The 14,394-nt window shown below is 32.4% G+C and overlaps 1 protein-coding gene across 1 annotated transcript in view; it reads left to right on the forward strand.

Annotated features, from left to right (window-relative positions):
* Nucleotides 1-14,394, forward strand: part of LOC108721859 (interleukin-1 receptor accessory protein-like 1) — a 253,589-nt gene that overhangs the window by 219,891 nt on the left and 19,304 nt on the right. The window contains exon 4 of the mRNA XM_018446633.1: nt 12,541-12,674. Within this exon, the coding sequence (XP_018302135.1) occupies nt 12,541-12,674 (134 nt within the window). The remainder of the gene's footprint in view (nt 1-12,540; nt 12,675-14,394) is intronic.

Below are 14,394 nucleotides of genomic sequence, written 5' to 3' on the forward strand. Positions count from 1 at the left end.
GGGGGGGGAGAAAGAGATTTTGCACGAGAATACCGTTGCAAGATTCGCGCGATGTAATCGCGAACAATTCGTCCGGTTCGCGTCGCATCGCGTCAGCGAGGAAGTAATCCGCATTGCATTCCGATTTGCATTCGAATGCAATCTGCGTTAATAGAGCCGCGTCGCGCCACCGGGGTCGAGTAATTCATCTCTATCTGCGGCCCAGGATAAGACAAGATTTATGGGAGCGAGTGGCCGTCGATTCGGTCGTATCTACTCGCGGCAGCCGGTAATTCGGTCTATCGCCGGACCCCGTCGTCGTCTCTTGAGCTTTGCGAAAGAGTGGTGTGGGGGAGGGGTGGGGGGGGGAACGGGACCCGGGATTCCTTTTTAGGTAGATTGATGGAATAAGTTTATTTATTCCGGAATCGATAGCCTGGCCGGAACACGCGGCGCGACAGACGATATAAGAGGAGCTGAGTACAAACGGGCGGAGATTATTGCGAAAAATGGAGAGCTTATTTTTCCGAGCGAGCTTATTTTTCCACCATGAAAATGGAGATTACGCGTTATAAAGCGCTGCGGGAGAGCTTTGTGTAACGCGTATAATCTACATCTTTTTTATTAAATGCTGGATCTAAGACGACTTATTTGCGGAAATAGATTTTTCGAATTTGTACTTGATAAAACTGATGGGGAATAATAAACAAAAAAACAACAGGGTAATATGTACTGTAATGTGACGTATAATAAAATTATAAGGGTAAAACTTTTTTAGAGGGATATACATCACCGCACCGCGATATTCTCAATATCTGAATATAATAATGGTAGAGTTTTTATGCCTTCATGTTTCGTTAACTTTTTTTTTATTTCAACACCTTTGTCTTCTTCCGATTGACTCAGATATGTTTTTACGATATTCTTGATCTGCGGTGTTTCTAATTTTATATTTCGGAAATTTTTTGTTTTTAATCTGCGGGTTTTATGATTTATTATATAAAATGCGAGTTATTATATTAATATGAAATATATATCCGCAAGTTAAGAATATCGTAAAATCTGAGTCTCAATCAAAAGTCAAAGATATAATAAGAGACCAAAGTAGCAGTACGTTTCATTCAGACGTTGTCTGAGAATATTACGGTGCATATATTCCTAATTTTATCTTTATAATTTTATTATACATACTAATATATTATATTTTTTATTATTCTTCAGGTTTATGAAGTAAATGAAAAATAAGTGAGTAACAAGCATTTTTACTAAATCATATTGATCTCACGCTCTTGACATGATTGGAATTTGGAGGCAGTCACATTTCTGCCTCTGCCTCAACGTTTTTTCATTCCAACCATGATAGAACACTACAATTTTTAGTTTTAGCAATCTAAGAGTGACTCTATTTTTCATCTTTCTCTTAGCGTTTTCCCACGTTTATTTATCGTCGTTAAAGATGGCTCGAAGTTGAACCGAAACGTACACAGTTGGAAAAAATTTGTTAAATTTAACATAAATCGCGTGTTCCAAACGGTCCACTCAAATTTTTTTGTTTTACCTAATTGATGATCCAGCAAAGTTATTTTTCAGATCCGTATCTAGCTGAATTTTTAGATTCTTCAGCAAAATTGTTCTTTCAGTGCGATTAATCATTAATTTTGAGCACAATTTATCGCAGCATCATCAGCCCTTTCACGATTCGTAATTTATTCTTTAGCTTTCGTTTACGCTTCGTCAGATTTTCGATCTGCAATTTTACATCGATACTGACCATATTCCGATGATAAGGCATTCGGCGACGCATGTGAGCGAGGGTCTTTAATTAATCAAGACGTTGAGCACCGATCCCGCGTGAGAGGAGGGAAACACACGCTTCGCCGGTTGTTCGAGAGTTTAATTAAAACTCTGCCAACGTACATCGAACTCGACAATGGGCTTAATGCCGAGTCCCCGTGAAATAAAAAAAGAGAAAACGTAGACAAGCGAAATAAACCACGTGCGACGAAACGGCAGCTCGAGTAGCGATGGGATGGAGAGATAGGCGGCTCAGGCAAACCAGAAAATAAACAATCACTAACGAGTAAACATTCAATACATATGTATTTGTGTTCTCACAAAAAAATAATACCACTTTTTAATTTTATAAATTTATTTTTAAATGTACCTATATATTACATTACATATTATATTACAAAGCATTATATTATATTATATGTATACATTATATTGCATTAAAATAAAATCAAGCAAAGATAATTTATATTAATAGTTATTATTGCATAAAATATATAATTTAATTTAAAAATAAATAAAAAAATTTAAAGTAGACTTTAGATAACGAATGCATAGTACGAATATATAGGTATAATTTAAAAAAGTGTTTTTATTATACTACGTCTCTTTATTAAAACTACAAAATTTATTAAAACATTGTTTTAAATTATATTTATTGTCTAAATGGAAATTATATTCTGTCTAATTAAAAATCCATACACAAAAAGAACGATTTTGATGAAGTATTTAAAAATTTAACTAATAGGGGAGACCGGGTCTTGTTGGCACAGTTTTCACAATTTTGATATTAGATTTTTTAAACAATTAACTATTATGATTAAAATACATCAGTGTGATAGAAAGAACCTTTCTCTACATTTTCATACTAATAATAGTTCTATACACTGTTTACTTTCTTTGCAATAAATGAAATACGAACATGCTGCATTGTAGTTAACTTGCCCCAATATGTGGGGTAAATTGGTACATATCACAGTATAAATTGTCTTTGTGATAAATTCTATATTAAATTAACAAAAACGTAATAGAAAAATAATAGAAATAAAAATTAGAGAGTAGATATGTACTTCTTAGTAATAATTGTATCTTTCAAAGTTATTTTGTAATCGTCTAACAGCAAAATGTCATTACTGAAAAACAAATATAAATTATTTTAGTTCTACCTTATTTTAATACAGAAATATTAAATATAAAGTGTTTTGTCAGAGTTAAATTGTAAATGAATGTTCACACATATGGTACAATAAATCAACCTAATCTTTCCTTATGATATGAGCCAAAGTAACCCATCCCTACGCACGTCTGATTTTGACCATTTTATTGTAATAAATTACTATTGTTACTCAAAATAACGTGTTGTGTACTGACAAACACTTTTCTTTTAACTAATAATACATCATTTAGATTTATTTCCTCAAACCGCAGGACATTAATATGAAATTATGAAATGATCAAAAATTTACTTGCCTGCTCTTGAATTAGATTTTTTCTTTTTCTATTGTAATATTTGTTTAATTTAAGTGAAACTTAGAGAGAAGTACCTATGTTATAAAAGAGATATTTTGCAGTAACTTTTCCATTGTTTCTTTTGCCACAAATACATAAACGGAACGCAATGCCAACTTACCTCTTGTGCCAACGAGACCCGGTCTCCTCTACAGATCATAATTTTAAAATAATTACGTTAGAAATTTCAAACATGATGAGCAATGCTGCCAATTTCGACATTATAGCAATTAGCTTGAGTGCTCTACATAATTATTTTGATAGTTCAACAAATTATTTTCAGATCTGTATCTTGCTAAATTTTTAGATATACTTCATCAAACTCGTCCTTTCTGTGTATATTAATTTTCTATCAAAGTGTACAAAGACCTGATGAGAGAAAAGAACTTCCGAAATTTAATTTCGGATTTTCTCATGCAAATCTCGAATCTGCCTTTTTCAGGTGATACGAAATTATTGATATCTTTTCTTGCGATTTCGCGGTCGGAATTCGTTATTCGTTTCGTATTGTAGCTATCCCCATCCCCCTCGCTCTCTTTGCCAATTCTTTCCCATCCCGCCGTTGCTCGTAGATTACGCTCGTCGAACAAAACTATTTTTCTCTTCAATAGGACGAGATTATCGATTGCTCGCAGCGAAAACGCTGCGTAATCCGCCCCGAGGGGGGAGGAAAAAAGCTCGCAAGCAGCGCGAGATTCGACGCGTTAATGGCTGGAATAGAGTCAGAAAAGAGCGAGTAGTGAAAGAAACAAAACGAGAGAGCGACGAAAAACAGAAAAAGTATTAACATGCGATTCGTTATTTCGGGAAAAACAGCACAATCACAATGGCGATTTCCGGGCACGCGACGAAAAAGTCGACCGAACGATCGAGGATAGAAAGAATCACGGGGAATCCCAATGATTTGATTACTCCAGGGAGAAAGAGAAAAAGCTTAATCCAGTAAATTCATTGCATTGAATCTCCCGGCTTAATTAAATAATCTTAACCAGAGGTTACGTTAAAGATTAAGTACGCGGGATCGACGAAGAAATAGGAAATGGACGCGAGAAATTAAGAAAGCGTGTAAAATGTGGAAATCAACAAATTAAAGCTGGAACTAAATATCGCGTCGGTCTGATTGCCTTTTCGGCATTGTTTTACCAATGTTCATTTAAACTCCAGCGAATAATCTCGCGATTGAACGTCGCTTAACTTCTAATTCGCCCGCAATCGATATTGATTCCTTTAATTCAAACTATTTCTCGCAAATGAACGAAAATGAAGTATTTCGTTCTCAATTTTATTTGATCTAACTGGTTGGTGAATCAAAGAATTTTCATTACCCGAAGAAGTTTGTAGAGATTTCAAAAATAGAGTTTACCACGATTATAATCGCGAATAGATTCGAATGATTAAAGAATTACGCAACAGGTTATATCTCAATGTCGAGCCCAACTCGACTTTTTCTTTCCTTTCAATAAAACGATGGAATTACGTAATAAATATATAACTTGTTACACTGAGAAAAGAATCTGGTATAACAGCTACTAAATGTTGAGTGAAATAATTTGAATAAAATACTTGGTTATAGTACACTGAAAAAAATGCATGTAATTTTACATGAAAATTACATATTCACGACTGGAAAATTACTTAAATATAATTGGAAATTTACTAAAAATTGTAAATTTCCAATTATATTTAAGTAATTTTCCAGTCGTGAATATGTAATTTTCATGTAAAATTACATGCATTTTTTTCAGTGTATAACCAAAAGTAATGTTACTTTTTAAATTTTTAATGATTATTACCAAACGGTTGGTTATATTATTTTATGTGTGTGTGTTTGGTAATATCTACTGCATCGTTGGAAAATTTGTGCTAAATTTAGCACATTTCACGTTTCTCATACGATCCATTCAAAATGTGTTAATTTAATACAAGATGAATATTAGAATGTAGCACAAATGTCATTTAAGAAGGTAAACACAAAAAAGTAATATTAATACAGTTTGTAAACAAACCGTGGAAGTAAATTTTTGTTTAGTAGAATTAACATTTATGATAAATTAAATTAACACATATTTTGTTCATTCATCTTAGAATTTATATTTTAAAACACATTATTTTTATGTTATTTGTTCATCTAAATTATGTCATTTCGATACTAAAGAAACGTTGAATATCAATTTAACACAAAAGTATTAGGTAACATAATTATGTCATCATTATTTACTTTGTAATTTTTTTATCGCTACATAAATAAATAAATAAATAAATTCGATACAAGACTACGAAGGGTAAAGGAGAAATAAAATCTTACATCACTGATTTTATTCTTGTGATCCGTTGAGTTTTTACAACCAAATGCGTGTGAATCCCGTAACGATCGATGCGTGTTAATCCGCCGAACGTTTCGCCATTCCGGCCCGTAACGATCGATCAGTTTACAATCGCGCGAATTAAATTAATGGCGGCGTTTATCGGCTCGCATTTACTTCCCCCTAGGTGCTAGAGCTTATGGGGATTCGAGCGGGGGAATCGTTAATCGTAGAAATATCGTCGCGTGCCGCGTATCCGCGTGAATAATCACCCCCGCGGACGCGCTAATTCGTCACGCAATGCGTGTCGCGTCCCGACGGGGCGCGACCAATTTACTTTCGCACCTACCACGACCGCACAAATCGCACGTGCTTTCCACGTGACGATTCCCCGGCGGACCTGGCGCGTCGCTTATTTTTTATTTATGCCTCTTAAAGTGGGCGGAGTACTGAGCCTCATGACCAGCGATGTTACCGTATTCCGAGAAGTCGTGCTATTCAATTAAGCTGGGTTGTTCCACCTTTCGATAAAATTCAGCTCACTCTCTTACTCTCTTACTCTTTTGTTTATCTATTAGATAAATTATCACATATATCCGAAGATGGAACAACCGACCCTTAATTGCTACCGCAATTGCATTTGATTACGTTCGACTACATTTATGAGCGATGCATGCAAAGAGATATCCATGCGATTAAAAAAGAGAGATAGAAAGAGAGGGGAGAGAAAGAGAAAGATTGTTTTCCTGCTCAATCAAAATTTTTGATGTAATGATTCCCAAATAAAAGTTTACCTGGTCACGCTCTTATTAGACAGTTTATGCTGCAAAATTGGTAGAAAATATGCCTCAAAGATGCCGATAATAATTGATAACGGCAATAATAAGACGACTTATTGATACCCAGATAACACGCATTGTCTAGAAGATCTCTTTGTGATGTCTTTGAGATATCCTTTAGACATGTATGTCCCATAAGACGTCCTTATGACATTTTAAACATGCATGTTGTCTGGATACAAAAACGTTATAATAATGAGAGATCGTGTAGTACACATATTTAACTTTTTTCATTTTCTTTTTTACAATAAGTATTTTAAAAGTTGTCGGTCACGCTTTTATTGCAAAGACTGTACGTCAAGGATAAAATGTGCTGCGAAATCGAGTACGAATCGAGAACGAATTTTCTATCAAGTAAAAATATCGCTCCTAGTGCACTCGCATCGAACAATCATTGCGACAATTGCGTCGACAATTGTCTGTTAATTGCGGGCGACCTGATCTCTAATGGGGAAACTGCACGTGCGACGTTATTGCGCGACGAGCACGTGCACTATGGAGTGTGTGTGTAAGGGAAGTTGCAAAAAGACTATTACGATAACTATCATCAATAATAATTATTATAATGATATTTATTATAAGTGATTCATCGTGTAATTATTTGCAACATTACAATATATATCAAATGATGTGTAAGTATTGACGCACGACGATGTAAGTAATTATATTATATATATATATATATATAAGGGTTGGATAGTGCTAAATTAAAAAGATAAAGTTAAAAAGTTAAAAAGTTAATTAATTTTAACTTAACTTAGTTACATTTTAGATTCTTAACTTTTTAACTTAATTTAGTTACATTTTATCGGTAACTATTAACTTTTAATTTGATTTTTTTTAAGTCAATCCTCAGACACAATGCGAGAGGATAATGAGTACGTAATTTAGTAATTTTATATTGTATAATTGTTACTTGTGAACAAAAATAATCAGATTCTTTAATAAGTATGCTGAGAAAGGAAAGATACGAAAAATTATGTAAAATGGTTAAACTTTTTCTTTTTTTTTTTGGTTGTTCATTCGGACCAAATTTAACTTTTCAATTACTTTTTTTATTAACTTAATTTTTAATTCAATTAATTTCATTATGGATTAACTTGTATTTTAATTTAATTAAATTTTCAAGGCTGTTAACTTTAACTTAACTTAGTTAAAAAAAATAGTTAACTTACCAACCCTGATATATATATATAGTTATATACAGTTATATTATTATAAAATCATTCTGCTGCTAGAACAAAGTTTATACAAAAACGCGTAATTGTGTTTATTATTTATACATATACTGTTACTTTATTCTGTTTAATGGTTTATTGGTTCCACATCGTTCTGTAAAAAGTAATTTTTACCATCGTAATTTTTATTTCAATTAAAAACCTGAAATGTGAAATAAACCACTTTACGAATAATAGAGTGTCGTTTAATTTCTTGATAGGTTTCTCTTGAACGAGAAACGGATTAAAAATGATTTCGAAATCCTGCACGGACTTTTAATCGGTAAAAGATATCCGTATTTTTAAATGTTATATTAAATGAAATTCGTCTTTATATATAACGATATACCTACTTTTTGTTTTATAATGATTTTAATATTTATACAAATGATAATGTTGAATGATCTTCAATATTATACAATACGTTCACTCTAACATATTTTCATAATCATTTAAAAAATTTCAAGTTAATATTTAATAAATTATATAAATACTCTAATAAGAACATTTAATTAATTATTTAGTAAATTACCTTTTAAAGTTTTATATTTTTAAAATCTCATCTGACCTAATAATCTGTATATTCTCATATTCTCACATATTTTCGGCTGCAGCGTTTCGATTCGATTCGATCGATCGATTAGCATTGAGAGTTCGCGGAAAAGGCCACGGTGGTTCGACGTATGATCCCATCAATTGGAATAGTTTTAATCAACTTAACGGGCCGGAATTTATAGAGCGTTCGCAGAAACGGGTCACCCGCGTTAGCCACGGCACTTTAATCGAATAAAAAGCCACCGCAATACCTAGAACGGATAACCGATGGAGTCTCTACCGCCTCTTCGTCTCGATTGCTCTAAATTACAATTCTGAATCATCCACGTGTCGAGATCGTTCACTCGGCTCCGCAAAAGTTTCAAAAGTTTCGCGATTTTTTCTTTCGTCTTTATTTTCGAAGCTCTATAAGGAATTTACGTAGTAAGTTTCAAAAGGTTCAAAATTTTACCTGTACACAGAAAAATACGTATCTCTTAGCAAATGATAATTACTTATTTCAAGTATTTCAAAAGATTATATATCGCGAATCTATTATAAGTTCATCACAAACATTAAATTTATTCAAAATGTATTCTAAATCCTAGCAAGTTCAATACTTTAAGATTATTAGATTAAAACAAATTCAATTTGCTTATTATATAACATATAAAGTCGCTTCTTCGATCAATTTTATAATATTTTTAAAAGAAAATTAAAAAATTATTTTGAATTTATATTAATGTACTCAATCTCTTATTTTAAATATATGTATATTAATGAGTTTTTCTAAAATTTGTAATAACTAATAAGTATATTTTAAGATTATTATCAAGAAAATATTTTTTATTACAAATAATCGTTGTTAAAAAAAAGAAAGTAAATTGAGTAATCAATAGAATGATATTTTTCTGTGTGAATACTAAGAAAAATGTTTTTGTTATACCAAAATACAAACAAAATGCATTCTAATCAAGTTTAATTATCGTAATTGAATTTCCGATTATCTCGACTAGAATGTTTAATAGATTTAATTATAAGGGTCTTATATAAGGGATTTATATTTTTATGGTACAAATTTGAATCTATTGAAATTCCAATTAATGCAATTAGATTTTTTTCTAGCGTACAGATATAAAAAATGATAAAATAAATTAAACTATCATTTTTATTTTTCGATACAATTACCCTTTTTTATCGTAATATATTTTTAAAACGCACACGATGAATTAGTTTTTCTGTACCACTAAAAAGTACTCTGAATTTTTGTCTCTAAAATACTTTAATCATTTGCTATACAAAAGAACGATTTTGCTCGAAAGATCTACAAATTTACCTGGTACAAATCTAAAAATAATTTTGTTAGACCATCAAAATAGTTATGTATAAAAACAGAATGAGCAATAGCTGCAAGATATTTTGATATTCTAGCAACCAGCTTGACCGTACTACATAATTATTTTAGTACTTTAGCAAAATTATTTTCAGAGATCAGTATCTAATTTTTTAGATATTTCAGCAAAACCATCTTTTCCATATTGGTACGATCCCGATTTCCCTCTAGTGAATATTCTCAAAATTGAAGTCCTATTTGCATGGAAAAAATATACCATGATGAAGAAATGATCTCCGAAAACCATGTTAAGATAAAAAATTCAAAATATTTTTTAGTATAAAAATTAATTTATTATTCTAAAGAATTATTGAAAAGGATAATTATATTGAAATTATTTTGAAGAATTAAAATTGTTGTTTCATTTTATCACCTTTTTTAAATATTTGACCGGAAATTCTACTGGACTTTACTACGTGACTCGGTGACGCGGAATTATACGGGATGCGTCCCGAATTCAACGGGTTCGATCCGGCGATCCACAGAATGCGACTCGCCTCGTCTCGCCTCACTTCAACGCTATCGATTGTACCACTGGATATTGCGGACACGCGATTTATTCGGTAAAACGCATCTAGCAAATTGCGGAGAAAGCAACACCGGTCGATGTGCACGATCCTCATAAATGTCATCGCGAGCGCGTAAACATCGGACACGAGTGTGTCCCGATCCCGCTGAATATCGGCCAGTGAAGGGAAGGTGATGGCGAAACGAGCGGCTAAAGGGTGAAAGGTCGCCGAGTTTTCGGTCGACTCACCCTTTGCAAATTGGACAGATCGGCACAAATTGAGCGGGAATCGAATTTTAATTAATAAACGATGCACATACACGCTGGAATCTGCTTTCAGACCCAAATTGGGAGAAAAAAATGACGTCGGACTCGTTGTTCCGCGGGAAAATGATGACGGTGAGCAGTGAAAGTCAATATTTTTGAATATCGATGGACTGCATACGTATCTCATAGCTATCGTTACATACAGAGGTCTGTCGAAAAAAATGCGGAAGATTTATCTACGCTGAACTCGTCGTTTCTCTCTCTCTCTCTCTCTCTCTCTCTCTCTCTCTCTCTCTCTCTCTCGGCATTAACGTGAGATGTTTTGAACGTGGAATTTTTGTACCGTAACGCCGTATGGTCTCGTGAGTTGTGGAACGATGTTTGGGAGATGTTTCCCAACTTTTCGCGTTTTCACGAATTCGCGGCAACTCGAAAAATCGTAGGTATCTCGTGAAAACTGGAGTATTTTGTGAAAGTTTGGACAATCTCTCTCTCTCTGTGTGTTTCTTTTATTATACGCGAACGTTCCGTAAAAATGAAATCTCATACTTGCACGTAACAGTATCCAGGATTATCTATTAATTATCCAACAAATCTAATTAATTCTCTTTCTGTCTCTCTCTCTCTTATGTTATGTTAACATAATATGAATTAAAAAGAGAGAAAGATGTTTAAGTCTTTTGCTGTCGTTCTTATCTGTATTATCTTTCTATTTTTATTTTTATTATCTTTATTATTTTTTCTGAATTCGGTTCTTAATATTCTATATATTTTCGATTGTTAATTATGTTTGTTTTCAGTGCTTAAGAAGATACAATTCTAGAGTGCTTAATGAATAATAGTCTCTCTTTTTCTCTCTTTCTCTCTTTATCTCATTCTTAATGCACCTCCTGTACATATAATACATTTATATCTTTATCTTGTTCATTTATACATTCTTATTTTCTATAGCTTTTCTTCTTATTCTTATTTTATGTTATTTTATTCATATTCTGTTTGATATCTTAATTTTGCAAATCCCTTTTTTTCTTATTTTACATATATTTTGTTCATATTTTTCTTGTCTTTCCATTTTTACCGCTATAATTTGTATTCTGCAATTCTTAGCTCGTTTTTATAATTATGTTTGTTCTTAGAGGACTTGTCCTCTAAGGACACTACTAAACTCTTTATATATATATCTCTCCCCTCCTCTCTCTCTCTCTCTCTCTCTCTCTGTCGTTTTTCATGAAACATGCCTATGATTTCCATCAGGCACCGTGCTTCTCGCTTCGTTCACTCGCTCATTCCGAAATGCCGAATTTATTTGTTTACCGCATTCATGTTTCGTCTTTGTTGCGCCGCGGGCGAGGCTGGCGGACGAATGAATGAAATTACGCGGTGAGAATTAATTGTGCGGGTAAGTCGTTGCCGGGCCGGCCGTGCTCGTAAATTAGCATGGCGAAATGTTTCGTGCGTTAAACGATTGTATAACCGGCGGGTGGACGGCGGTGAACCTCGCACTCTTTCGCGGCTTTCGTCGCACCGCGAACCATCCAATGAAATGCGAACCTTTGTTTTTTTTTATTCTGCGCTGCAGGGAGAGGGTTGTTCATCCGTGTGACAACCGGTCGAAAAAAAAAAACGAGCGCTGCGCGACATGGAACATACGCGCTTCAATGCATTTCGGATTGTGAAACGCGAATGGGGAAAAAAGCGCAATAATCGTTAATTTTCGTTAAAGTTTCGTTCCTCGTGATGGTTTTATTCTTATTGTTAAATATCTTGGCAATTAAATTCTAAAAGAAATTTTTGAGTTTGATTAAGATTAATTGAAAATCAAGGGCTGGATGTAACGATTTCCTTTGATGCGAAAATACTCTTTCAGTTTAAAATTTTTAACAAAAATAACAGTCCAAACTCTCGATATTAAAGTTTTTAAAGTTTTCTGAGTCCGAAGAGACCCGAAGTTTTTAAACAATTGATCAGCATTAAGATTAATGGGATACAAAATAAACGTATCAAAATTTCCTTTCAAATTTCTTATGCATTGCAGATATCTCTTTTATTTTTTCTTAAAGAATTTTTCTTTTTTAAAGAATTAAAAATTATTTTTCTTTAAGAAATTCTCTTTTAGAGATAATATCTTGTTTTCTTTCAAGTCCATGCAGTTATTAAATTCCATTATTAATATTGTATTTATCCTCATTTCTGTTTGCAGGGAGAACGATCAAATAATCGGTTCCTACTTGGAAATCGAGGACGTCACTCTTGAGGATTACGGCGAGTACAAATGCGAAGTCAGCAACGGCGTCGACGAGGAGATCACATTGGCTGCTCACGTATACCGGCAAGGTCCGAAAAACCATCCAAAATCTCTCATCAGCTCATTCCTATCATTGCAAAATGATCCCTACGACTTTGAGTGAAAACAGAATAGAATAATCTTACATTAATTTGTTTTATTTCAACATTAATTCAATATTTTATTTTTTGTGTTACGCAAACGTATCATGGAACATTAATTTTTGGAGTTTTTAATCCAGCAGTCACTGTTTTATTTTTGAATTTAATTCTATATCGAAATCCCGAAAGCTTTTTATATGAATCAGATTTGAAATATACCGGATTAAATAATTCAGCTTGTTATGTACCGGCTGCAATTGTTAATTATGGCTTGACGCAAATTCAATCAATTTGAATGCTTTATTGTTCGCGTATAAAAACAGGCTTGCATCAGATTCATTTTAATAATTAATGGAAATGTCCGGAAAACATATCGACATCTAGCAAACCACGCATGCCGGCGATACACTTAATTTATCGGTTTTAATTATTATGCAACAAATTAGTTTTGTGGACAAATTGTTACATCACCAAGAGGTATTACACGCTTCTTACGCAGTTTTCGAATACTACCAATGTAACAATTAAATGCAAGCGCAGTGTCAGCAACATTAATAGTAATTTACGTTATTATGTTAAATTGTGTGCTCTCTTAACAAAATATATGACGATTTTTAAATCACAAAAATGCAAAAAATTTCAAAATATTGAAAACTTGAGGGAAAGTCATAAAATTTTATCTGAAAATAAAAATCTTGTTTTTAAATTGGACTCAGATTTAATTTTTTTTTTTATCATAAAGTTTAATATCACATACATTTATACTCGATTATTGCTATAATATTATATTACGATAAAAAGAAAGCAGTATCTCTTTTATCTTTGCGCGATAATCTTTATTTGTATTTTTTTTTATCAAAGTTAAAACATTTTGGAATTAAACTCCTTTATTAGGATTTATTTAATCAAACGTTTCCGATGTTTACAAAAACAGTTTTTATTTTAATTTGAATATACATATATATTTATTTTTTTATTAATTTTAAACTGTCCTTTTATATCAAAATTTATTGATAATTATACAAATTACGGAACACTACTCCGATATCCGTGACATATGTTGTCAAGATCATAATCTTGAGTAACTTTATCTTAACAACTAGATATCTGTCTCTACAGGATTAATATAAATTCCTCAAATTCCATAACTTTTCCCTGATTTTCATGATTTTCCCTCAAGCTTTCAATATTTTGAAATTTTTTGCATTTTCGTGATTTAAAAATCGTCATATATTTTATTAGGAGAGCAATTTAACATAATAATGTAAATTACTATTAATGTTGCTGACACTGCGCTTGCATTTAATTGTTACATTGGTAGTATTCCAAAACTGCGTAAGATGCGTGTAATACCTATTAAACTTCTTTAAAGCTAAGAATTTTAATTTTCCAGAAAATTCTGCAAAATTCTCTGACTTTTTCCTGATTTCCCTAACCATTTTCAATTTTCCTGATATTTCCCTAATTTCTAGCTTTGTAGCAACTTTGTCATAATTTCTGAGATATTTAAAATTAATATATATTTTTAATAGTAAATTATCATCTTAGAGGACAAACTCCGATGATCTCGATCTTAATACGTATCATCAAGGTTATCATCTGCAATGATTGACCTTCAGATGATTTTAGTTTCATTATTTATTCAAATGTTATTACTAAAATAAGTTTC

The sequence above is a fragment of the Mycetomoellerius zeteki genome, unplaced genomic scaffold, assembly GCF_001594055.1.
Source record: "Mycetomoellerius zeteki isolate Tzet28-1 unplaced genomic scaffold, Tzet1.0 scaffold186, whole genome shotgun sequence".
NCBI lineage: Eukaryota > Metazoa > Arthropoda > Insecta > Hymenoptera > Formicidae > Mycetomoellerius > Mycetomoellerius zeteki.